The 27,136-nt window shown below is 43.1% G+C and overlaps 1 protein-coding gene across 3 annotated transcripts; it reads left to right on the top strand.

Moving 5' to 3' along the window:
- The first annotated feature begins 343 nt into the window (after positions 1–343).
- stard13a (StAR related lipid transfer domain containing 13a) lies at positions 344–27,136 on the top strand. 3 transcript variants are annotated; one of them, XM_072374968.1, is made up of 14 exons: positions 344–850; positions 11,646–11,717; positions 12,864–12,945; positions 14,156–14,219; positions 15,889–17,195; positions 17,582–17,752; positions 18,289–18,448; positions 18,628–18,826; positions 19,106–19,319; positions 19,993–20,107; positions 20,961–21,212; positions 21,492–21,709; positions 25,158–25,334; positions 25,423–27,136. In XM_072374968.1, exons 1-14 carry the CDS (start codon positions 724–726, stop codon positions 25,538–25,540), a joined length of 3,276 nt encoding a protein of 1,091 aa, XP_072231069.1. In that variant the 5' UTR covers positions 344–723; the 3' UTR covers positions 25,541–27,136. The 3 variants fall into 3 exon arrangements, with proteins under 3 accessions (XP_072231069.1, XP_072231068.1, XP_072231070.1); XM_072374967.1 differs by lacking the exon at positions 344–850 and adding an exon at positions 4,535–5,203; XM_072374969.1 differs by lacking the exon at positions 344–850 and adding an exon at positions 10,308–10,409.

Raw genomic sequence — 27,136 nt, 5'->3', positions numbered from 1 at the left:
TTTCATTTAAATGATTGGCAAATCACTTGTCTACATATTTCACAGAATGATAACTTTTATTTTTAGACTAATTAAGTCACTTAGTAATGAAGCCCAACATGTGTGATTTGAGACTTGAATGAGTAGACATAAGTGAAGCTTGTTCTGGATACACAACTCAGTTGGGAGTTGTGTGCATATGTGTGTCATGACTGAGTGTTATTAGTAGGCTACATATCAGGGGGATTGAAAGGGATCCTTGTTTGGGTGAGTGGGTGGGTTTGTGCTGTGGAGAACATGTAGGTTTGGTGAGTGTGTGTATTTGAGAGAGAGTCTTACACTTGGGGAGGGGGAAACCGCCTCTCACATCTGGCACTGTCCTCACATGCAGAAGTTGTGTTGGAACATTACTACACCCTCGCCCTAGAAACGACAGCGGATGAGTAGGGTAGGGAAGGACAGAAATGCTCGATGAGTTAAATCAGGGTATATTTTGTGGGTCCAAATCCTGCCAGTAGGACCTCATCCGCTACCTCTGCTGGTGCAGGACAGTGACGCAGCACGAGAGGAGCTGTAGCCTATACCAGGTGAAGCGGTGACGACTATTGCGGCAGCCAGACTCAGCAACAGGGGCGCGCTGTCCCAGTCGGAGCGTTTCACTGTGGAATACAGGAGATTGAAGAGAAATCGTGGGCTGCCCGAGCGCTGGTTTTAGTCGGAGAATATGCGTCCGGCAGCACCGCAATGACAACCCAGCGAAAGTCTGCCAATAAGCTACAGCTGCGGCGGTCGATCAGTGAGCAGCTGCGGGACTCCACGTCCAAGGCTTGGGATCTGTTGTGGAGAAATGTCCGGGAGAGACGACTCGCAGGTCAGAGCGCCAAAAATGGAAGTGACACTTAGTTTGATATACGGAATGCATGAATACGGAATGAATCCGTATAGCCTAGATGTATGAATTGTAGGATGATTAGCAGCAACAGCTATAGAACTGCAACATCAAGCATTATCTAGTGTTTTTAAATATTACATGAAGCCTTTTTTATTATTTGGAAATTGATTTCTCACTGCATAGCATTTATATGTTTAGTTATAGTTGGACATCGTTCGCCTCATATTTATATTTACCTTCTGCGATGCACAGTTAATATGGACATTTAATATGAAGAGGATATCGAGGACAAAAGTTTAAGCTATCTCCTGTCTGTGTAGGCTGCTGCGAATGGGTCGTGCGCCTATAACGTCATGCGCAGCGCGCTCCCCGATTATTTTGGGAAGGTCATTGTCAAATTTAGTGCTCAAAACAGCACAGGCATGTGGTGTGGAAAGCAGTCCAGCGGGGCATTCAGATGCCAAGCATTCAGTTTTGTTGTTCTAATCCGGAGGCTGGTTGACTTTTTAATTATTACTCCTGTGAGGTGGCTCTGTCAATATTTTGGATTTCATAGCCTATACGCATGGAGTCAGATACTCTTGTGTGCGCGCTATTGCACCAAGTTTGAAGGGTCAGACGGTTTGCTCTGTATTTACAGTGGCCTGGATGCGCAGACTCTGGCTCAGCTGTGCGTCAGAGAGGGAGGAAGCGGAGGAAATGTGAGAAAAGGCGAGTGGAGAGTGAAGGAGAGAGGTAGCTGCAGCTGTCTCCTCGGTTTAATGTGATTACAGAGATGTGCGCCACTTAAACAAATGAAAAGACTAACATTCCCACATTCACAACCAACCAAAGCACCACAGATAACTGTCAGAGTCAGTGGGTATGTCAGGCGAGCTCCAGAGCAAGAGGTGACATGCATGACCAGCAAAAGTACTCTGAAGCTGTGCTGAAGATCATTTTCAGCATTGCTTGAAGGATAATTTCTAATACTGTCATTATTATAATTATTTAAGGGATAATGATTGTGTTAATAATTAGTAATATAAGAATTAATAGGAGACTAAAATCAGTCAGTTGGAGCAATAGAGGACACCTGCTGCCACTATAATCCTCTTTTCCCTCATTTTTCACCCCTCCATCCTGTCCTCTAGCAAGAGCCCTAAGGCCCCTCAGACCCACCACCCCTCCCGTCGTCCCCCTGCTTAACCCATCAGCTCAGAGGCACACAGTTCACATCTGTTTGGATCAGATTTGGAGATGGGGAATCCTTAAAATGTGCACATCTGGCCTTACAGTTATGCTGGTATTCAGCAGTGCATTTTCCACACTGTGAATCAGTCAGGGCAATGAAATATCCAGGTCAGTCAAATGTTTTCAGTTTGAAGCTGTTTATTTTATTCACGGCCATCCGATCGCACATTTTGTTGAGTACATTTTATTCTGGTGCCCTAAGCCCCTTTAAATCAAATTCAGCTAACTGTGATAGAAAATTGTGTATAACGTGCAAACGCAAATAAAAAGTGCACTCCTGTACAAAATCATATTGATGATCAGATACAGTCCAAATAAAATCCAGTTCAAGCAATGCTGGAGATGGATTTGCAAGAATATTTCACACTTTCAGTTGTAAACCTCAGGCTCCCAAAGTGATATACCAAAGTTCAAGTGAATTCAATATTTTTTCGGGGTTCCATTTGTCAGTGTATTTGTGAATGTGTGTGTGTCTGTGTGAAAACTGACAGTATACAATAAGACCCGGATTTGGTTGTAATTCTACCGATTTTTGGATTAGTGGTGGGGGTGGGGTTTTCATCTCCATTTGGGATTTCTGGCTTTTAGTTCATCTGGTGTGAGTATTTATTTTTGTGTATGTGTTAGTTTGTTAGAAAGCATAGACAGGGATAAAGGGATTTACGTACACAAAGAGCTTTATCTTTAATAATCTCTTCCCAGTTAGGTGTTATTCTTTCGAAACTGTCTTTCACTGCTGCACTAAAAACGCTCATCTAGATGCATGTAGAAATCAATGGATATACTGCGTAGCTGCGTCCAGGGCGTGATTTATCAATCATTCTTTTTTATCTTCTCTGAGGTCATGTGGAGCCTTGTGGCCACTAGCTTTAAATCTACAGGATGAAGGGCAATGATTGAGAACCCTTGTGTTACTGAGGGGCTTTAAGTTAGAGTTTGGTTTTGGTTGCGTATTTTTTGATCCAAGATGCTAGGGCTGTAGTCCAGTATCAAGTGGAAGTTTGGAAATGCCTTGACACTGAAGCTCTGAGCTTTTTCATTTATGTCATCTTTTGAATCACTTCTTAAGAAAGTGTAAGACCTGGAAGTCTTGTCTAATGATGACACCTTTAGTCTCTTTTTGTCTTCTGTATCAGTGTGATGGTATCATTGAACTATAGTTTGTTGGTTGCAGATATTCATTGCAAGTATGCACTAAAAGGTGACAAATGTCGAAAGTTGAATGAAAGTTTTTAAATATGTGGCAGTTAAAAACATGTTAGGCCCTAAACACACTCTCAGAGTTATGCATTTTGACCAGGATTCAAACGCATGACATGATTTGCTTAAAGAGCTAATCCTATGTAATGATAAATGAGATTATCAAAACTAGTAGTAAAGTTTTGAGTAACAACAGTTTTAATTCAAGTTTTGGGTTATGATAGTATGTATACAACTTTGTCTTAAAAGTTTATTACACTTACCAAAATGTTGTCATTGTGCTCTTTTTACATTTTTGAATGTTTGAAACAAAATATTTCATACATTTTTTCTGTAGCACAAAGTAAAGTTTCAATAATTTTCATATCTGGTTTGGTTCTCTGTCTTGTCGTGGCCTGTTCTAACTTTGCACGAGTGATGGATATTATATTACTGGCAGCTTACTACGCCCTGCACCCCTCCAGTCACACACATCTATTTGGCTTGATATTACATTACTTTGCCAGCCTGACGTGCGCTGGATCAGCAGGAGAGTTCACTCAGTATTTTTGGCTTGTTTGCTCTTGTTAGTCTATTTTGAAAGCTTGAAGGTTTGAAAATCAATTAAACAAAACAAAACAAAACAAAATCATGCTTTTCCCTTGAGAAATAGTTGTGACAATGTTCTCCTTGATTTCCTCAAGGGGGCAGTGTGATCAAATCTAATCAGATTTTAGATTTTACAACTACAATGACCTATATGTAGATGTCAAGTTAATTTCTCCATGCCATTACAGTCCCACTCAGCAGAAGAAACAACAGTTTTGCTCCTACATACATTCCTCAGCACCACATCACACGCCCACATGCTCTCTATTGTTCTGCTCCTTCCTTATTTCATGTTGGGCTGTGGCTCTTGAGACCATGGTTTTAATCCAGGCCTATCCCCACTCGTCTCAGATATATCCTTCTCAGTCACACATATCCACATATGCCAGGGTCATGTACTAAATAGTTTATTTGGCAGAGCTTCAGGAAGCAGGGCAGTGTTCCCCCAAGCATTCGGGCCATTGGCTGCTGTTCACATGACCAAAGGCAAGTCCTTGTGGAAGCAAATGTTTGTGAGTTCATCTTCCTTCCATCTCTAGTGAGCAAAATGTGGGTGGAGAGAACAAGGACTGTCATCTGAGTCAGGTGGTGTGATGATGCTTGTGTTTTTGTTAGATTGTTGAGAGCTTGAAGGAGGAGGCAGGTGGGCGGCTTCCAGTGAGGGCATGTTAGAGGCAGGAATTCACGAGGAGTGCTCGCACAACAAGTCAACAGAGCAAGAGTGAGGAAGACTTACAGGTTTCTGAGGCTTATATGTCATGGAGGCTGTAGACTACACCATGGGTGACGTGAGTGCTGCAGTGAACATGGGCAGTGTGGCTGCCTCAGCACACTGTGAAGGTGCAGACGGGGCAAATTCTGCAGGGAATGAGGAGACAGTAAACCCTACTCTGAACAGAGTTATTGTAACAGAAACTGCCAAAGGGGAGGATGCTATCTGCACTGCCAATACTGGACAACTTACACACCCAGTGAGTTTAACCACTGCTGACAGTGCGGACAATACAAGGGACGTTGTAGAGCGTGCTGCCATCTGCAGTGAGGGCAGCGTGAAATGTGCCGAACTTACATACAGCGGGAGTAAGGAAATCGATATTGTTATGGACAGTAGCGTGGATCAAACTGCTGAAGAGGACAGCAACAGCTGTGAGAGCGATAGTGACTGCACCAGTGAGAGCACTTGTCTTGAGGCCATGACAACTGATGGGCAGGAATATTACCTGAGGCTGGGAGACACGCCTCAGCGGCGCTCGGCCCTGCGTCTCTCACGCATCATTGCCCGCCAGCAGCTGCTGAGAAGGCTTGCACAAGGTAGAGAAACAGAGAGTTGTAGCAAAGTTTTGATGAATCTCTGAGCTGTTGAGAATTTTTGTGTGAAATCTGTGTTTATTTGCTTTCATAGCTGATTTAAATTTGACCAGATGGGCTGGATGATTTCTCAGTATATAAGGAAGACATTTTTTGAGTTTTTAGTGTTTTCCCCTAAAGTTCTCTTTTCTCTTGTGTCTGAACTCAAGTAACTCGTCATCTGTTCTGTCTATTCAGAGACAGATAACAGAGTGTTGACTGTAGATTCAAACAATGTAAGCTTTGATGTAATCTTAGATTTTGGGAAGGAAGTTTCTGATAAGAGCCTCTTCATGTGAGATCCTGTTCCCCTTGTTTAGGATTTTTTCAATATTACATCTATCCCACCATGGCAATAGTGTACAACCCTCAGAATGTTAGGATTGGATTCATTAAATTGGACATATGGAGCCACTTTTACACCAAAGATGGCTTTCATAAATCTGAAAGGAAGTCATAACAAACCCTAGAGGGCTAAAGTGTTATTGTTTTTGTCTGTGTTCCACCTATTCGACTGGTCACTTCCTTAACTTCCTGTCATATGACTCTTGTTTCTCAAAGACTTAACAGAATATCTGACAGAACAACACAGACACAGCAGAGGCTTTCAGCTGTGTACTCTGTGTTTATTGTAGACTGCGAGTTACTCCTCGTTGTATTCTGAGATTTGTTACAGGGGCGTTTGTGTTATTTTCTGTTCCAAGATTCCATGTCAGCTGATTGACTTGAAGAAGGAATAGAATCGTGTCAAGATCAGCTTTCTGTGTCATCATCCCTTGATGATGAATTATTCTCCAAGAGGCAAATACTGAATGTGTCAAGCAGAGATATGACAGGAATGTAGCTTGGGAAGCATGTTTCTGCCTGTGCTGGGTGATGATGTGTCTTATTTTACTTCCACTCCCTGATTCTTGCGCTTGTACACCCTTTCCTCCTTTAATCATAATTAAACCAAGTCCCCATAGCTTTTCCATTTGTAGGTAGGTGGTCGATTGAGACAAAAAAGGTCAGTGACCAACCAAACAAATACCTGAATAAGATACTTAATACAAGCTAAATGTTACGAGGTATATCTTCAGGTACATTTATTTATTTATTAAACTATATGGTTTTTCTGCAACCCTTTTCCAAAAAAGTTGGGATAATGTTTTAAATGTAAAAAACAATTTAATATAACGATTTGCACATCAATAAAACCCTAAATTTAACACACAAAAAAAGAAAATACACAAAAATAGTACAAAGAACATATTACATGTTTAAACTGAGAAGTATTTCTTTAGCATATACTCTTGTTTGATTTGATGCCAGCAACATATTTAACAAATGTTGTATAGCATGTTTACATCTTTGTTGAATCCTATCTCCTTTTAATAACACTCTGTATGCATTTGGGAGGTGAGGAGACTAACTGGTAATAAGGAATTTGCTTGGTATGCTTAGAAATTTGGGGTAATTTTCATTTCAAAATGTCCCTCATGCTCTGCAGGCTGGCCTCTTCAGCACTCTTTTACAATAGAGGTTTGCTGCCGTTTATGTGCAGAATGTGGTTTGACACTGTCCTACTGAAATAAGCAAGGTCTTCCCTGCAAAAGTCAACATCTGGATGGAGGCATATGTTGCTCAAAAACCTGTATACTCTGTTCTCTGAATCTTTCAATAATATTATTCACAGTTTATGCTGAAATGTTGAAACATTTAATGCTTGTCACTACATTTACAAGGCATGAAATTGGCACTTGATGTCAATATTGGCATGAAATCAGCACAGGTTTAGGCACAGAGCCTCCTTTGCTCTGATGACTGAGGACTGCAGGGCTTGGATAATATGACAGAAATTGAAAGATGGTTGTGAATTAGCAGTCTGCAGTCTGTAGCTCCCCTCAGCTCTGCATAGCATGCAGCTCACTGTGTTCATTGAGTCGTTTCTCTATGACTCGTTCTCATAATTCTTATTCATTTTGAAACATAGAAACAGTGTTGCACATCACGTATGACCAAAATGATTTTATTTCTTCCTCACTAATATTTGATCTATTATTTAGAAATGTGTCACCACTCATTTAAACAGATAATCCTTTGGGTTGTCTTCTTTTGTAAATTTTTTACAGAAATATGAAATCTTTTTTAAGTGTGTTCATTAAGGGTAGGGGTCAGACATCTAATTACTCACTGTTAAACTAGCCACTACTCCTGTTACTTTGCCAAAGCACATCTGTCTGTTAAAACTGACGGCTTTCTCTAGGAATTTAGTTGTCGGTAAACACTAGGTGGATAAGTTGGGAAAGACACCAGAGCCTTTCACGCAACCTGACCCTGAAGACATGCCATAATTTGATTTGATTTGAGTGCAATGCTGCAATGCAACACTTTTCTTTTAACACCCTCTACTGGAAGAAAATTGGTATAACCAAACAGACAACTTGATGACCTTCATATTGGCTTGTCTCATCCTATCTCATACAAATCCAGGCTTGGGACGCTTGCTATAGCTGTAGTGTTGTCAGTCATTCTAGCCAGTTGCTAACTTTCATTCCTTTTTTCTCATATTATGCATCTATTTGGTCTATCTGAACCCTGCAGTCCTCTGCCATCTGTACACAGTAGGCTCTATGCCTCAACTTGCACTGATTTCATGTCAGTATTGATTCTATTTTACAGTACATTCCTGAGGGCAGGACATCATCACAGATGAACCGCATGAGATAGGACAGGCATACTCCTCTTTAACATCCCTCCCTGCCTCTTTCCTCTCCTGACACTCCTCTTCTGTCTTCTTCACTACTTTTTTGACCTTTCAACATGAAGGACTAAGTGCTTTAGCATATGTGGGAATATGGCTCCTTTCCAGACAGCCTGTTTGTGTGTGTAAGAGTGTGTGTGTGTGTGTGTGTGTAGTCGATGACTGCTCGTAGTCTTCATAATCCCTTATCCATGTTATTTGTCTCTTCAGGAATTCTCACTGATTTTGACCAGATTCTCATCATAATGAACAATTACATGGGATTTAGTACTTTCTTGACCATCTCTCTGTTACTGCTCATATCCATTATTGCACCACCTTCTAACAATTGTCCCATCTGAGTCCCACTGACGTGTAAAGCCCAGGAACTTCCTGCTGCTTCTGTTCTTAGCTTGCATGCCGCTCTGGGAAATTCAGAGCAGGAAATGATGTCACGCAAGGCTCTTTAGGGTCCTTGAGACCCAGTAGTAGGCAGACATAACACAGAGAAGTCTGTCAGATACTTAAGGTTAGAGGCAGCAGATAAAAGGCAGGAAATGAAAGGCAGAGAAAACTGAGGCAAACTTTCATTAAAAAAAGACTGTGAGGACACTGGGGGAGCTTGTATTGTGTTTATTATGTAACACTGCTGGCAGCCATGTAATGTAATCAATTACCTTGCACCCTCTTTGTCCCACACATGGATGCCCAAATTCATATACCAACATAGTCAAACGCACAAACCCTCACACACATACCATATGTTTGCCCTCTCGTCTGTAGTTCTAGTGGCTTGCCGCCTGTTATCACATTTTCTCCACAGCAGGACTGCAGTGACATGAAACAGAGAGAAAAAGCACAGTGGGGAGCTTGGATTAGCTGTCTGACTGTGTGCATTGTGGTGTTTTGTTGCCTACTTATGACATGCTTATGTACTAATTAATCTCTTGATTAAATTCTGCACAGATGAAAAGAAGTGCATTGTTCTCACACTGACAGGAGCTTTTCCTCCACGTGTACAAACACATTGGCACTTACACTAGCACAAACACAACAATGAAGCATGCCATTTTTTTTTAACAAGCTTTTTAATCCAATGTGTTCACAATAAATTCAATGAAAACAAACAAAAAAGTCCTCCTCACGCTGTCTTAAAAGACAAATGATGAATCTAAAGTGTCAAAATAAGAAACTGATGTCGTTGATAGGGATTGTTATGCAGTTTTCTACAAACATAGGTAAGAATATTTATTGAATCTCTGGACTATTTTCAGGAGCTGCTGCCACAAGTTTGTATGCAACTCAAATAAATGAAAGCACCAATCTTCTCTATGACAGTGGATCATGTCAGCTGAAACAACATGACTCGGTAATGCGTTCTTTTTTGTGGCATGGAGGAATATTGAGGATTTCCTGCTTCTTTTTCTTGTAGTGTCTCCTGCTCTTCATCTGCATTGGCATTTGTTTAAAACCTTGTTTCTATTAACAGTCAAACAATCTTACAATCTCACATTCAGTAAATAAACAGCTGGTGTGGTATGTCTTCCTCTCTGTGGTTTTCCCACAGTGTCTGTCCATCTCAACTCCCCACCCTGACTGTGTGACTGTCTCATCCATTTTTGCGTTCTCTGACTCATTGGGGGGAACATCTGGGCTGTCTTAAAAGTCCATGTAGTATGCATGTGTGCACTGGATTCTCTCATCCATTGTTCTGGTTCACCAGAACGAAGCAGAGGCCAAAGTCTCCTTGCTAACCTCCTTGGGCTCAGGTGGCTTATGCAAGCTTTCAGCGGTTGTCACCCTGTGACCTCGCTGGTCTAGCTGATGCAAACAACAGCTAAAATGAGCCATTTCCTGTCTGGATGTGATGAAATGGTAGTTCTGGTAATGACAAAGAAGATGTGGACTTTCTTGTAGGAGTAAATTGGGAGAAAGGATGAGGAGGTGTCAGTGAAAGATGCAGAAGGGACCAAATTACGAGAAATAGGTAAGGTAGTAATTTTGTTGGTGAGAAAGACAGGGTTTGTAAAGATAAGAGAGATTAAAGATACCAAGGTTAAAATAAGGAAAAGGTGACATTTAGCTGAAGATAGCAAGAACGAGTTTGACAGTTAAGTGAATGAAGAAGAAAGAAGCCAGATTCAGCGGAGAAGAGTTGTAAAAATAGAGAGATATTTTATGTGGATCCTAACAAAGATGAAAAAGGAGAAAAGAGGTTGAGGAGAAAATTAGAGGGAAGAGAAAACCTGCATGGGGCAGGCTAGAAGAGGGAGGCAGAGCTGTAAACACAAGGTTTGGAGAGGCAGCAAGGAAGAAAGTACTGAATCGTTGTCACTTGATGGAAAGCTGCACCGTAGTGAATGGAGGTACCACTGGATGGAGAGAAAGCTTCAGTCCGAGCAAAGGAGATTTAGGCGCATGTCATCCCCCTCACCATGAGGACTTCCAGTAAGTTTTGATGATTAAATGCTTGGTTGAAATGCTTCTCAGTGGAAATCCCCTTTCCAGTCAGTCTATTTTCAGAATGCTTCAGAAAAAAAAAATCTATTTTTCAAAATCTTCCCTCAAGTTGTGTCTTATGTGATTTAGAAAGAAGAGTTATGCAAAGAATGTTGGAAGAGGGATGTAATTGCAGGATTGTGGTGACAGTGTAATTTCCTCTGTGATGGTGAGGAACAAGATTTTTTATTGCCCTGTTGAACTTTGTTTCTGCGGTGCCTCTCCCATTCAATGCCAGCACCTCTAAACAAGTGAGGGTGAATGAGTGGGGGGGTTTAAAGAGGCACGAAATGAGAGCAGCGACTGTAGATTGATACATTGTATTTACATGAAGCAACTTTGTTTGAAAGTTTAGAATGTATTTGACTGTTCAGATATGTCCTGCAATGGCCTCTACACAAGATTTAATTTATGTAATTAATTCAGTCTTTATGAGTGCATGTGTATGTCATAGTCTTCTACCTTGCTGTTTAAAACGTATGTGATCCCTGGCACCAGTTCATTCAGATGTCTTTGTCAGCACAAAGAGCGGCTCAGAGCAGTTTAATAAGTGTCTGCTCATAAAGAAAATGTGCACACGCACATACACACACACAAACATCAGAGCTGCCAGTTTAGCAGTATGTGCAATACATATGCTAGTGGAAAAAGGTAGTAAAACAAAAGCCTGTAAAATGTCTCATGGTGCTGGCAGCAGTGCCTAATCGTTGCGGTGCCATGTGTAAGGCCTGTTACATTTACCCATTTACAGCTGAGAGCTGACTGCTAGTATGTCTGTGTGGATATCATTTGTGAGTATAGTATTTTAAGTTAAATTATGTTTCCTATGTCCTTAAGACATTATTCCTCCCTCTCTGGCTGATTGCCAGTTTTTTTCAGACTCATCATTCCAGTGATTTCCCAGAGGAAAAATGCATCTTTGAGATGTTCCTTTCTTGTATCCTGTAAATGTTCTCTTAGGGATAACAAACACAAACACAATGTGATGTTATGTACTTTTGTACGTCTTTAACTTGTTTCATTGTAATTCTCTGCTGAAAAGTAAATGATTCAGTGATGCAGTAATGATGAGTATACAAGAACCTGAAAATGAATTTCACTTTTCCGATCAATCAATGAAGGCCCAAACAAATCTGTATGTGTATGTGTGGATTAAACATGTGTCTTATTTTTGTTGCCTTGCAGAGATTGAGGCTAAGGAGGCTTGTGATTGGCTTCGAGCGGCAGGATTTCCACAGTACGCTCAGCTGTATGAAGGTAGCGCACACATACACACACGTGCACAAAGTGGCCAACTTTTATAAAGCTGCATTGTTTCACTCAAAGACTTACTCCTTCCTCTTACCCCCTTTGTTTATTCTCTATCCTCAGTTAGTTTTCTCTCTCTGCCTTATTTTTCCATCATCTATGTTTCTTTCTCTTCTCCTGCCATCCCTCCATCTCCCCATCCCCGTCATCTGGGCCGTTGCGTTCTATTTCCAGGCTTCAGTTCCTGTCCAAAGGGAGGGGTCATGGGAAAGGCCTTGTTATCACCACTGGGACTCTCATAGCTTCTAATTCTCCCTTCTGTATCCCACCTTTTTCCTCATACTTAAGCTCATTCATCTTTTTTCATCATACATAAGCAAAAACTAATAATAATTTCCTACTTTTACTCCATTTCTATTCTTTTTTAAAAACCTTTTTGTTTTTACTTTTTTATTTGGTCTTTAAACAACAATAAAGGTGAGAGGTTGATCGATGATGCACCAAGAACAAAATGCAGAGAAACAAATAACAGATATAAAAGAACAAGATCAACAGTTTAATATATAAAAAGAACAAAAATAATCTGAGTACAACAAATATGCATTTATATTTCTTAAATTCCTTCATCCTGCACTTCTATCCCCATTCCTCTCCATCTAGTTTTGCAAACCTGCAGGCGTTAGCTCATGTGATGATCATCAGGTCTCATACACTTCAAGAACAAACAGTAAATGGGCCTAGTAATCAAAGAAGAGACTCTTAAAATCCTTCTGTAGCAGCACACAGACTGCTGTTCTGGGAAATGTTGTGAGATCCAGTAATGTCAGGTTGTGGATGCTGGGCTATGGGACAATGTGGTGCAAATGATGCCTGCAGTCTGCCTCCAAACGCAGAGAAACACCAAAATAAAATGCTTGAGTCATTTTAGCATTGTGTGGGATTCAAGTTATTTCAGGGGTTGAAAATGTGTGCGTGTATGTGTGTGGTAAACTTCAGATGTAAACGATGAGTGTTAACAGTGGTGCTAGCAGCTGTGATATACTTCACAGACTTCAATAACAGCTAACCAGCAGAGAAAACTACTGCCTCCTGTTTTTGTCAGTCATTAAGTAACAAACCTATCTTTTTTTCTCCCTGTGTGTATCTCTCTCACAGATTCCCAGTTTCCAATCGATATTTCCTCAGTGAAAAGGGACCATGACTTTCTGGACCGGGATCTGGTTGAGCCCCTGTGTCGGTAAGGAGACTTTATTGACCCCTTAAACACACACAGAGCTCTGTCTCTGTCATCCACCTCGATGCACAGTCAACACCATTAAATTCCTCTTTTAGTCTTCCATGTTCAGTACACTGACTTGTCCCTGCAGTCCGCTGCTAAATGCTAGTCATTAGATGTCTGACCCCTACCCTTAATGAACTCCCCATCCACGTCTCCTTCCCAGACACCAAGGCTTTGATCTCACACCTCCCCTCCTTGCTCGAATGTTCTGATCTCCCATTCAAAGAGGAGAGACCCTCAGGGGGCAAAACAGCAGTGGGTGTGAATAGGTTAGGGTAAAGGGGAGGGGGTAAGTGCCTGTGTATGGCTTTAGTTGTGTTTTAAGTCTCTTTGCACACCCCTGTGGTCTTTCTTTGTCACATCTCCTGTTTGCCTCTCATTGAAGTTTTCCTTCCCTGCACCATCATATTTGCCCCATCTTAACTTTTTCTTGCTTTCCTGTCAGTCCCTGTCTCTCCAAGGGTGTGGCAATTATGGCATCAGCATCATCTGACAGCTATATTGCAAGAGAATAGACATCAGACACCATCAAACCATCTCAGGAGCTATAAAACACTTGAGCTGTTTGCTTGCCTGTTTCTCTGATAGGACAGAGAACATTAAGTGTTAACAAATCAAGATTTCTTATTGTGTTGCAAGAGGCTGACATTTCTCAAATGACAGACCTAACAAGCCCCAAAACATGTTTTTGATGGCTCACTTTGAACAGACACCACCCTCTCAGCAAGCTGCTCTTCACATCCTACTTTACAGAGAGCAAAAACAGTGGGTGGATCAGTAACTTTTCTCAGGAGGGGTGTAAAGTTGGGTGGCAGAAGGGAGCAGAGTGGAGGGGAGGAGCCGCATGTGTTTTGGTGAAGATGCACCTCTGAAGGACGAGAATCTGTTCAAGAGTGAGGGAGAAGGAAGAAAGAGTGAGGGAGAAGAAAGTCAGTGTGGGTGGGAGGGATAGACAGAGAGCAATGAGAGGGATAGAGTTGTAAACGAAAAATAAAAACAGGAAAAATCAGATTAGACTGATTGAACTCAGGAAAAAAGGTGGAAGAGTTTGACTATAGAGTGAAAGTGAGAAGTGTTACAGTTTAGGACACACAAAAACAACAACAAAACATATCCAGCCTATCAGCTTTAACCTCAGCATGTGAATCTGTGTGCATTTGTGTTGCAGACGTTTGAATACTTTGAACAAGTGCGCCTCCATGAAACTTGATGTCAGCCACCCTAAGAGAAAGGTAAGTGCTATGTCTAAAACTTGCTAATAGGTTATAAGAATCATGCATCTTTACCTGAATGTCAAAGTAGTCACAGTTTTACCACTCCAGAGTAACTGCACTATTTCTAATTTCAACATCATTGTGTTTGCTCTTTGTACAGTTTAGCTTTATCATACTAGAAATACATGCCCCTGCAGAACCTCAATACAACAAACACCAGTACACCATTCATAGACCAAGAGTAATTTGCTGTATTTTTTTGTATATTTTGGATGTTCTTTTTTTGACAGTCATCTGTAGCATGTAGCGTCCCAGTGTTGCACAACTTTTTGGAGATGTTCTGTCATTCTTCAGAGACAATCTTCTTTTGACACAGTTTGTTGCTAGAGGGAGTTTTGTCGCTCCTCCTTTCTCTTTAGAGTACTCTAAATGTGTCTAAATCTGAACATACAGGGTATTCCCTGTATTCCCCTCTTATTTTGGTGCTTTTTAGCCAAGTTTATTCTGTAGTTTTGTACCAAAGTGCAAGCAAAAGAGCAACACAAGCTTTTTCTCAGATGCTCATCATTACACGGTGTCCTTTGCACTGTCAGAGCTGCCACAGAATCTCTGATTTCCTACATTTCTGATAAACTCTATGCCAAATTTGAAGAGCTTGCTCATCTGTTGTTGCAGAGCCAGATTGCACAAATAGCTCACTGTCAGTGTCGTCATGTTTGGAGGACAGCCACTACAGCTCTATTTAGTGCCACTATTGCTCATTCTGTACCCCCTGATTTCTGATGGAACCGTTACAACTGATTCTTTGGTAGTCACCGATCCTTCTTCATTTCTGTTCAGCTACTTGAAGACTCTCTATCAGGTTCTTTTAGTTTCTCTGATTCTTCTCTGTGAGGAGCCACAATGCAGACGTGCAGACCAGAAATAGCCCACAGGTCCAAAGTTGAGATAGTCTCATGTTTATTCGTGCAATCAAAGTACTTTCAGGTGTATACAGTTTCTCAGGTTGCGTGACACTAGAAAAAAAACAAATTATTGTGTTAGTCCGACCAAAACTGGACTTTTGAAATGCATACAAATAAATTATTCTGGTCTGAAGTGTATAAATCAACTTCTCAAAACCAGACTTTGACACGCAGATAATGTGGTTCGGGTTGAGTTATTCTGCATGTAGATGCTAAACGTGGTTCAAATGGAACTAGGTACTCTTCACATGTTCTAACATTCCATCTTTTTGTAAAAACAGTAAACTGTAAGTGAATGTTAATACACAATTCGGGATTCGCAAATGTTTTTGTTTTTCTGTCAAACAACTAAATGCAGTAGAAATTGTGACAAAAAAAATCAGCCTATCTCAGGTTCCATAGGACGAAGGCTGATGTACATCGATTATAATTCATATGATCGATGATTTGTTAGGATCCACATAATTGATCATTTATTTAGATTTTAACTTTGTTGTTCTGACGATGATAGATTTTGTCCAAAAAGAAACTTTTGTTCAATGTGAATTTATTTTTTTTTATTTGTTCTTGTAATGAATTCAAGCCTAGTCTGAAGAACTTTATATATAACCAGAGACGGAAGATACACCTAACTTTAACATAGGCTTTGTGTGTGTGTGTGTGTGTGTGTGTTTGTACTTGTGTGTGTGTTTCACTTTATTTTTTCATTTGTCCTTCCATAGAGTGATGATTCTGATGAAGATGATCCTTTGGCTATCAGTAAAAGGTGGACATTTGAGTGGAGCAGTCGACGATGGTCGCGCCTGCAAGACTTCCTGTTGGACAGCACTAATGAGAGCAGCCCAACAGGTCAAGGGGAGGGTCTTCGCAGCACGGTGAGCAGTGAGAGTGTGCTGACAGACCTGAGTGAACAGGAGATCACAGAAATCTCGTCACTCCACAGTGAAGACTCTACCTCTGCAATGCCTGACTCTATATCAATGGCATCCCTCTCTGCCTCCTACCAACCACCGAGGGAGCTTCCACACTATAACTCCCTACCAATTAAGAGCAGTCGCCATGGGCAAGGAGGGCGGAGTAAAGCTAAAGAGTTTCTGCGTCGAATGGAAATAATGCGCACCTGGGGACCATCAACAAGGCGGAAAAGCTCAAATCGCAGGCCGCCACTGGTCATCAGTGGGCCAGTGTTACAGGGGGAGGAGCCTCGGGCACTTCAGATGCTTCAGTGCACTCCCATTAGCCAATTGGAACACAACTCAAAATGCAACCACCAAAGTGATTGCGAAGCTTCCCCTGTCCCTCTAAGCAAGAACTGTAAAGACCAGCCTACGTTGAGTGTGAGCCCCAAAAATGAGACTGTGTTGCCCAGCCTACCGGAGCCTGCATGCACCAAACCTCGCACTGCCAGCAAGAGAAGCAGCATATACTTGGAAGACATGGAACTGCCTTCTCAGGGTAAGAGAACTGAAGGTCAGAGCCAACTTGGCAGAAACCAGTTTCACTCATATGAAAACCTCCTCATTCACATCCCCAAAGACCATAAACCAGGCACTTTCCCCAAAGCCCTATCCATTGAAAGCCTGGCACCTTCCCCAAATGACAGGAACAATGTCCCCCAGACTTCTTCACCTGAAAATGGTCTGGATGAACCCTGGTGTGGTAAACCTTTATCCAAACCCCCCTGTCCCGGAGCTCCGCGGGGCAGCAGAGCAAGTGTTTACGACAATGTGCCGGGCTCCCACCTGTATGCCAGCACAGGAGACCTACTGGATTTAGAGAAAGAGGACAACCTGTTTCCTCACCTGGATGACATTATCCAGCACGTAAGCGGTTTGCAGCAGATAGTGGACCACTGGAGCCGCAGTGTGCTTCCTGAGGGGGAAATAGGGGAGGGGGAGGAGGACGGGGAGGGCAGGACCACCCCCAGTGAAGGTGAGAGAGATGGGGTCTCCTTAAATGATACAGACTCGACAGGGACCAGTCGGGAGAGGCGGGACTCTGGAGTGGGGGCCTCCCTCACAAGACCGCGGTGAGTTGCTGCTCAGGCGTTTAAAGAATAATTACAGTTTATTACAACTTGTGTCTTGTTTTTATAGTTTTGTCTAGGTTTGATTGGTTATAATAAATTGATTTTTACCAATAATTTGTGTACAGATGTAAAATGCAATGGTGTGTTTACTTGTTACACAGAAGTGTGAAGAAGTACAGAAATGGAGATCCTTTTCCTTACTTGCCTTATTTTTCAGGCTTCAAGGTTGCTGCCTGTTGTGTTTATTTTTAGCCATAACCACCACTGTAATCATAATGGTGTGAAAGCAAGCTGTTGAAAACTATAATAAAATGACCCAAACTTAACCATATCATATTTACACCGACCAAATCAAAGTTGCACATTGTTTTTTTTACCCATTTTAGTCTGCGATGGCCTAGTTTCAGAACCTCTGATCATCTCAACCAGCTAGCATCTTCACTGCAAATCAGTAGCCAGTCAGCAGGCCAGCTCAGCCTGCTGCAGAAGTTTTCTTTGCTCCGCCTCACTGCCATCATGGAGAAGTACTCAATGTCTAATAAACATGGCTGGACATGGTGGGTACAAACTGCTGCATATATTAAAGTTCCTCAATCTGTTTGTTTGTGGATTATGATTCAGGGAATTCATAATAAACGATTAAACAGTGTAATAGAAATTGGTTGTTGTTTTCTTATTGCCTTAATGTCCCTAATCCTCTGTTCCAGCTAAGCAAGACACAATGTGTTCTGTCTGTATGAGAGCCTTTGCAGTAGCCTTTATTAGTTATTTTGACAGTTCCCTTAATTTCTAGTGTAGATTTAAAACAGCAGGTCCATATATTTTATCAGTACCTTTATACATGTCTTAAAAACTGTAAGACATGCAAGCATTGGACAGAAATTAGGTTTATTTTTTTCCCCCACATAATTTTTCCATGACCCACAAACATGAGCATATCCTTGTGTTGTCAACAGTCAGTCCTGTTAATTTTTATTACGCCCAAGAGGGAAATCCTGTTGACTAGGGAGTACATAAAGAGGAAGATAATGAAAGCACAGACCACTCTTTCTCCCACACGCTTCCCTAATTGCCTTGTGTCTATTGCTGCCAGGTCTGTGCCTAAGTTTATGAAGCGCATGAAGGTGCCAGACTACAAAGAGAAGAGTGTGTTTGGTGTTCCCCTTATCGTCCATGTCCAGCGTTGTGGGTTTCCGCTTCCTCTGTGTATACAACAGGCCATCAGCCACCTCAGAACGCATTGCTTGGACCAGGTTGGTAAACAGCTTTTACTGGGTTAGATTTGCACATATCCTTCTCATGTTGCTGATTTGTTGTTAATTCTTAGTTTTGTTGTTAGAATTGCAAACCTAAAATTGCAAAGACACAACTAAACTTTTGCGTCTATCCCTTTTTAATGCCAGAGCTTTCCCCTCTGTCGTCCCTCTCTTAGGTGGGATTGTTCCGCAAATCGGGTGTGAAGTCTAGGATTCAGGCTTTGAGGCAGCAGTGTGAGTTGTCCCCTGACTTTGTGAGCTACGAGGACCAATCAGCTTACGATGTGGCTGACATGGTCAAACAGTTCTTCAGAGACCTGCCTGAGCCTCTGCTAACAAGCAAGCTGGGGGAAACCTTCCTACATATTTACCAGTGTAAGTTGCCTCAGAGGATGACCTTAAATGGTTTTAATAATTTAGGTTACTTGTTTGTGAAACTGAATAAAGGAATACATTTTCTTTGGTCACGTATTTTCTCAGATATTCTGAGCAAGGAGAAGATTAAAATGTAATCAAGCAACTACAATGTCAATTATTCTGAACTGTATCTCCTACAGAAACACAATTTACAAAATCTAGATTTTTGCTATTTGTTAAGGACCTCCATTTTACTATTTAATCCATTTGTTCATTGTCCATTTTTTTTCACATTAGATGTTCCAAAGGAACAGAGACTGCAGGCTGTCAGAGCGGCCATTTTGCTGATGCCAGATGAAAACAGGGAGGTTCTGCAGATGCTGCTTTACTTCCTACGTGATGTTACTTCCTTAGTGGAGGAGAACCAGATGACCCCAATGAATCTTGCTGTTTGTCTGGGACCATCGCTCTTTCATCTCAGTATACTGAAGCATGAGACCCTGTCACCAAGGTATGCATACGAAGTGATAAACTAATGTTTGAAGAGAAGCCCTAACAATGAAATTAAATTGTTCTATTGACAATTAAATTGACAACCCCACTGAAAATGTAAAGAATTAATAAGGGTACACTTTTTGAAAAAAATTACATGGCCAAGCAAACTTACACTCACTCCTAGGCTCAATTTAAATTCACTAATTAACCTAACATACAACTTTTTGGACTGTGGAGGAAGCCGTAGTATGCAGAGACAACCCAAAAATCCACATGAAGAACATGCTTACTGTGAAAGAAGAGTGCTAACCACTACATCACAGTGCAACGCTTATGTAGTTATATTATATACAAGTCAACTTTTTTTACTTTTCAAATGAAATAAAACTTATAAAATAAAATCTTTTCTATCTTTTTCTGATCGATTGAATAGCTTCATTCCTTGTTTTGTTTGTGTTGAAATCATCAAAATCAAAGTTATAATAAGTTATATAATAATGTAACAGCACTTACATCAGTTATGCCAGTTAATAGTGCTGCCTCCCTTTTGTCTGTTTTTTGATGTGATGTTTACATAAGGGTGTTTTGTATCCATGTATGGAAACTACTGATGAAAATGTAATCCTTTTTTTTAGTGATTAAATGGTTTAACATGTTCTGCATTTTCTGTCTGATTTCTATTCCTTCAGGTCAATCCAAAGGAAATACACTACAGGCCGTCCTGATCAGAAAGACCTGAATGAGAACCTGGCTGCCACTCAGGGCTTGGCACACATGATCACAGAATGCCAGCATCTCTTTCAGGTCAGGATCAAGGCGATTAGTGTTGAAATCCATGATTGCATCCATAAATATGACATATAAGCCCCATTTGTAACTGTGTTTATTTGAGCTAATTTCTAATACAGTACACAGTCATTGCCTTGAGGCTGTCAGCAAGTGCAGTGAATTCTGCTTCTGTCAAAACCTAAGAGAAATAGACTTGATAACAATACATTTTTTTAGCTTAATATGGTTTATGAAGTTTCTCTGCAATAAAGAATGATCGATTCCTCGGCACCGACAGAAAATAGTGGAATTCTTCTAAAAACACAAAAAAATTACCAACAAGGCAGTGCGGGTAGCCGACATTAGATGTCAATAAGTCTGACCATGATACAAATTCATGGTAATTCTGCTTGAGTTTTTTCCCATTTTAAGTAACTTTGTTATTCAACCCATCTACATTGACAATAATTTTCTACTTCTTAAGATAAATAAGCTATAACATTAGCTGTAAATGACATTGTCACAAAGCTGAAAACAAACCCTGAATTTTTGAGTTTATGAAAAAGCGTTTCGTTTCTCACAGGACAAGGTGCAACAAGCAAACAGTGATGTAATTTCATATGATACATTACTAGAGATTAAACTATTCAATAGTGTATAAAGCTGTTTAACATATCTCAACCTAAGTTATCTATTGAAGGGAAATGTGACTCAGTAAATCTGGACTCTAAAACCTAAATTTGGAGTTATAATGCAATACTTTCTACTGTTCTACTGTTCTAAACATATGATACACTTTCAAGACTCTGCCATCTCAGTATGTACTCTGGCAATGCCAAGTAACTGCACTTTGTTTTGATGTGACACACTTTCTCTGGCTGTTCTCCAGATCCCAGAGGAAATGGTTACCCAGTCTCGTAACTCCTATATGGAAGCGGAGCTGATGGTGCCCCCGCTGGATGAGCTTTGTAAGACTAACGAGGAGGAAGTGGATGAGGAGGTGGAAGAAGAGGATGAGGAAGGATCTTATCATGCGCACCTAGAAGGCCTGATTCAGAGTCTGCTGAAAGAGGCCAAAGATAAGAGCAAAGGTTGGGTGTCCCGCTCATCTTCTGACCACACGGAACTGGCATTTAAAAAGGTGGGCGGTCATTGAGTTTCTAGAAAATTATGAGCATTTTTTATAAGAGGCAGGAGAGAAAGAGGGGAAGAGAAGAAGACAGAGATTAATTTAATATTTACCAATATATTACCTTAGATCAGAGTTATTACAATACAAGTTATCACATGTTTTGCATTACACTGTCACAGACAGAAAGCAGAAGCATGACTAACTCTCGATGTTGAGCTTAAAAAGACGAGATCAAAGGAAAGTGCTGCTTTTATTGCGTGTAGATTTTAATAAGTGCGTGTGTTTAAGGTTGGAGATGGTAACCCTTTAAGACGGTGGCGAGTCTGTGTTGAAGTGTCGGCAACTCCCACTGAGGTTCTGCAACGGCTGCTGAAAGAACGTTCGCTGTGGCAGACTCAACTACAACAGGAAAAGATTCTGGAGACACTGGACAAACAGACTGATGTGTACCATTATTCCTGCTGCAACATGGCACCTCAACCCAGCTGTGACTATGTGGTACTAAGGTAGCTTTAGCTTAAAATACCAAATTACCAAAAAATGTCTCACATTTCCACATTAAAAGCCCAACTAAACTCCCCCCTGAGCTGTCACCTTATCGTGGTGGGGGAGTTTGCGTGCCCCAATGAGTCTGGGAGCTATGTTGCCCGGGGCTTTAAGCCCCTGGTAGGGTCACCCAAGGCAAACAGATCCTAGATGAGGGACCAGACAAAGAACAGCTCAAAAGACTCCTTATGATGAACAAAAAATTTGGACCTCATGATCCCTTGCCCGGATATGGGACACCAGGGCCTCCCCCCGGAGCCAGGCCCGGGGGTGGGGCCCGGCAGCGGGCGCCTGGTGGCCGGGTCTGTGCCCATGGGGCTCGGTCGGGCATAGCCCGAAATGATGACGTGGGTCCCCCTTCCGACGGGCTCAACACCCGTGGGAGGGGCCAAGGGGGTCGGGTGCGATGTGAGCTGGGTAGCAGCCGAAGGCAGAGGCCTTGGCGGTCTGATCCTCGGCTACTGAAGCTAGCTCTTGGGACGTGGAATGTCACCTCTCTGTTGGGGAAGGAGCCGGAGCTGGTGCGCGAGGCTGAGCGGTTCCGGCTAGATATAGTCGGACTCACCTCGACGCACGGCTTGGGCTCTGGAACCAGTCCTCTTGAGAGGGGTTGGACTCTCTTCCACTCTGGAGTTGCCCGTGGTGAGAGGCGCACAGCAGGTGTGGGCATACTTATTGCCCCCCGGCTGTGTGCCAGTACATTGGGGTTTACCCCAGTGAACGAGAGGGTAGCCTCCCTCCGCCTTCGGGTGGGGGGACGAGTCCTGACTGTTGTTTGTGCCTATGCGCCAAACAGCAGTTCAGAGTACCCACCCTTTTTGGAGTCTCTGGGGGAGGCACTGGAGAATGCTCCTACCGGAGACTCCCTCGTTCTGCTGGGGGACTTCAATGCTCACGTGGGCAATGACAGTGAGACCTGGAGGGGTGTGATTGGGAGGAACGGCCCCCCCGATCTGAACCAGAGTGGTGTAATGTTGTTGGACTTCTGTGCTGGTCATGGACTGTCCATAACGAACACCATGTTCAGACATAAGGGTGTCCATATGTGCACTTGGCACCAGGACACCCTTGGCCGCAGTTCGATGATCGACTTTGTGGTTGTATCATCGGACTTGCGGCCGTATGTCCTGGACACTCGGGTGAAGAGAGGGGCGGAGCTGTCAACTGATCACCACCTGGTGGTGAGTTGGCTCCGCTGGTGGGGGAGGATGCCGATCAGACGTTTGTCAGAATCCCCCGTCAGAAGGAGCTTTAACTCCCACCTCCGGCAGAGCTTCAACCATATCCCGGGGGAGGTGGGGGACATTGAGTCCGAATGGGCCATGTTCCGTGACTCCATTGCCGAGGCAGCTGATCGGAGTTGTGGCCGTAAGGTGGTCGGTGCCTGTCGTGGCGGCAACCCTCGAACCTGCTGGTGGACACCAGTGGTGAGGGAAGCCGTCAAGCTGAAGAAGGAGTCCTATCGGGCCTTTTTGGCCAGTGGGACCCTGGAAGCAGCTGATAGGTACCGACAGGCCAGACGGGCTGCGGCTTCGGCGGTTGCTGAGGCAAAAACTCGGGCCTGGGAGGAGTTCGGTGAGACCATGGAGAACGATTTCCGGACGGCCTCGAAGAGATTCTGGTCCACCATCCGGCGTCTCAGGGGGGGGAAGCGGCTCACAGTCAACACTGTTTACAGTGGGGACGGGGCTTTGCTGACCTCAACTAGGGATGTTGTGAGTCGGTGGGGGGAGTACTTCGAGGAACTCCTCAATCCTACCAACACGTGCTCGGAAGAGGCAGAGTCGGAGAGCTCGGAGACGGGGCCTCCCATTTCTGGGGCTGAGGTTGCCGAGGTGGTCAAAAAGCTCCTCGGTGGTAAGGCCCCGGGGGTGGATGAGGTCCGTCCTGAGTTTCTCAAGGCTCTGGATGTTGTAGGGCTGTCTTGGCTGACACACCTCTGCAGCATCGCGTGGACATCGGGGACAGTGCCTCTGGACTGGCAGATTGGGGTGGTGGTCCCCCTCTTTAAAAAGGGGGACCGGAGGGTGTGTTCCAACTATAGGGGTATCACACTCCTCAGCCTCCCTGGTAAGGTCTATTCGGGGGTATTGGAGAGGAGGATCCGTCGGATAATTGAGCCTCGGATTCAGGAGATGCAGTGTGGCTTTCGTCCTGGCCGTGGAACAGTGGACCAGCTCTATACCCTCGGCAGGATCCTGGAGGGTGCATGGGAGTTCGCCCAACCAGTCTACATGTGTTTTGTGGACTTGGAGAAAGCGTTCGACCGTGTCCCTCGTGGAGTCCTTTGGGGGGTGCTCCGGGAATATGGAGTGCCGGACCCCTTGATAGGGTCCGTTCGGTCTCTGTATGACCGGTGCCAGAGTTTGGTCCGCATTGCCGGCAGTAAGTCGGATACGTTTCCGGTGAGAGTTGGACTCCGTCAGGGCTGCCCTTTGTCACCGATTCTGTTCCTAACTTTTATGGACAGAATTTCTAGGCGCAGCCAGGGCGTTGAGGGTGTCCGATTTGGCGACCTCAGAATCGGGTCTCTGCTTTTTGCAGATGATGTGGTTCTGTTAGCGTCGTCAGGCCGTGACCTTCAGCTCTCACTGGAGCGATTCGCAGCCGAGTGTGAAGCGGCTGGGATGAGAATCAGCACCTCCAAATCCGAGACTATGGTTCTCAGCCGGAAAAGGGTGGAATGCTCTCTCCGGGTCGGGAATGAGATCCTTCCCCAAGTGGAGGAGTTCAAGTATCTCGGGGTCTTGTTCACGAGTGAGGGACGAATGGAGCGGGAGATTGACGGGCGGATCGGTGCGGCGTCTGCAGTGTTGCGGGCTCTGCACCGACCCGTCGTTGTGAAGAGGGAGCTGAGCCAGAAGGCGAAGCTCTCTACTTACTGGTCAATCTACGTTCCCATCCTCACCTATGGTCACGAGTTGTGGGTAGTGACCGAAAGAACAAGATCGCGAATACAAGCGGCCAAAATGGGTTTCCTCCGCAGGGTGTCTGGGCTCTCCCTTAGAGATAGGGTGAGAAGCTCAGTCATCCGGGAGGGGCTCGGAGTAGAACCGCTGCTCCTCCGCATTGAGAGGAGTCAGATGAGGTGGCTCGGGCATCTGGTTAGGATGCCCCCTGGGCGCCTCCCTGGGGAGGTGTTCCGGGCACGTCCCACTGGGAGGAGACCCCGGGGAAGACCCAGGACACGCTGGAGAGACTATGTCTCTCGGCTGGCCTGGGAACGCCTCAGGGTCCCCCCGGAAGAGCTGGAGGAAGTGGCCGGGGACAGAGACGTCTGGGTTTCTCTGCTCAAGCTGCTGCCCCCGCGACCCGACCCCCGGATAAGCGGCAGATGATGGATGGATGGATGGATGTCTCACATTTCCACATTAAAAGCCCAACTAAACTCATTGCTTTTCTCTGCAGATCATGGCGCACAGACCTGTGTAAAGGCTCTAGTGCACTCGTGTGTGTGTCTGTCGAACATGAAGACAGCCCACGCATTGGAGCTGTGAGGGGAGTTGTTTTGGAGTCACAGTACCTCCTAGAGCTTTGTGGGACGGGGAGGACCAGACTCACGCACATCTCTAGAGTGGACCTCAGGTGTGAGCAGAATTCAAGCATTTTCATGGTCAAGGCTTTCATCAACTTTGCAATCACTAAGGTGTGTTATTTGCTATTCTTGTTTCAGGGGAAGATCTCCAGAATGGTACAACAAGGCATTTGGTCACCTGTGTGTTAATGAAGCCCAGAGGATCCGCTCCTCTTTTCTCCCTTTAAATCAGATGAGCCCAGAAGCCAAGATCTGAGCTCCAAATGTCAGACTTTGTCTAGGGCCGGAGAACCAGTGACCCACGAGGTTAATCATCGAGTCAGTGGACTTAAGAGTTTTATCCCAGTGCTGAGCCATACTGTACTGAGTTAGCACACACAGAGGAAAAAACTGTGGTGTCATTTTGTTATGTATCTTTAATAAGCATTACATTTATTTATACAATAAATTATAAATTACCAATCCATTTTTCAGTGACTAGTGATTAGTTTTCACTTTTTACAATGAAACAAGTCATTCGGATTTATTTAAACAGCTATTAATATTTCATGTGATTGCTGTCTAGCCCTCTGAATTATTCGAAGACAGAAGTTGTGTAGACAGATGTTCTTTTTATTATTCACTGCTTTTGGTTATTCTTTCAAATTCACAGAATTTAACATAACATTTAGAAGAGAAAGAAAAAACAGTCAGCATTTGAAGGCATTGCAGACTGGTTATCTCAAACCTATTCATTGTGATAACCGACTGAGTGATATGCAATCATAAACTGCATTAAAGATTACAACAAATTATTAGATAATTGTTGTGTGGGATACACACAACAAATCTGATTGAAACTATTTACCTTATTTTTCATCTCAGACTTCTTATTGAATACAATAAACAAGAGAAATAGACTCACCCACAATCAGATTTTTTTAAAAAGCCCCACAAGCAACCCTGACTATTCCTGATTATTGTATCCACAATTGTTTGCTCCTTCTGCACTTATCCACATTTTACAGATAATACAAAAAAAAGCTTTAGTACAATATGGATACATGTCAGCACTGTGTTGTGAAAAGTGCATTGTTTCCGGAATAATGGCAACACGGGGGATAGAAATCACATAAAGGAGACACACTCACTGGGTCCAATGCTTTGAATACATTGTGTTGAATATCACTGCTGATTTAGTTTTCTGTCACTATTTTCTGTGTTAATCTAATTACTAATACAAATGAATGAGGTGCCATTTTAACATTAGGATTGTCATTCTATCTCTGTATATGTTTTGTTTTATTTCAATTTTTTTTCGCTGTCATGTTATACAATGTCTGAGACATGTGACCATTTCACTGCTTCTGGGAAGCATGTTTGAAATTTAGCGTGTGTGCATGGTTGTGCCCGTGTATCTGCATTTTAAACACATGTACAGCCTATACTGTAAATATCTGCAGCGTTCTCTGTGCCATCACAGTTCTTCAGGATCTTCCTATCATATTGATATGCTGAAATGTGAACTTTCCACTCACCATCCCAGTGAAGCAATAGCAGATTAAAGCTTGCTCTGACTCGGCACTGCCTTGGCTGTTATTTTGTTTCGGCTGTAGGCAGTGTTGCCATGGTGTTGCTATGATATAATATCTCCACAGTGCCACCATAATCCTGCGTGAAAGCCTTTCTTGCTGGAGAACAGTGCAGCGTGTGTGTATGTGTGCGTAAAATTTGTGAGTTTGAGCAAGACAGCCAAAGAGCGAGTGACTCTGACGTAAGACCTCCACTGTGTGTGGAGAGTCTCAAAAACCAAATTGAGAGCAGGATGATTTATGCTTGTTACAAAGTGACAAACAAGACCATTGTTTCAAAA

This window comes from Leuresthes tenuis, unplaced genomic scaffold, assembly GCF_036924035.1.
Source record: "Leuresthes tenuis unplaced genomic scaffold, fLeuTen1.0.hap1 SCAF_21, whole genome shotgun sequence".
NCBI classification, from domain to species: Eukaryota; Metazoa; Chordata; class Actinopteri; order Atheriniformes; family Atherinopsidae; genus Leuresthes; species Leuresthes tenuis.
Note: the sequence above shows the minus strand (reverse complement) of the source record. Positions and strands in the feature narration are given on the sequence as shown.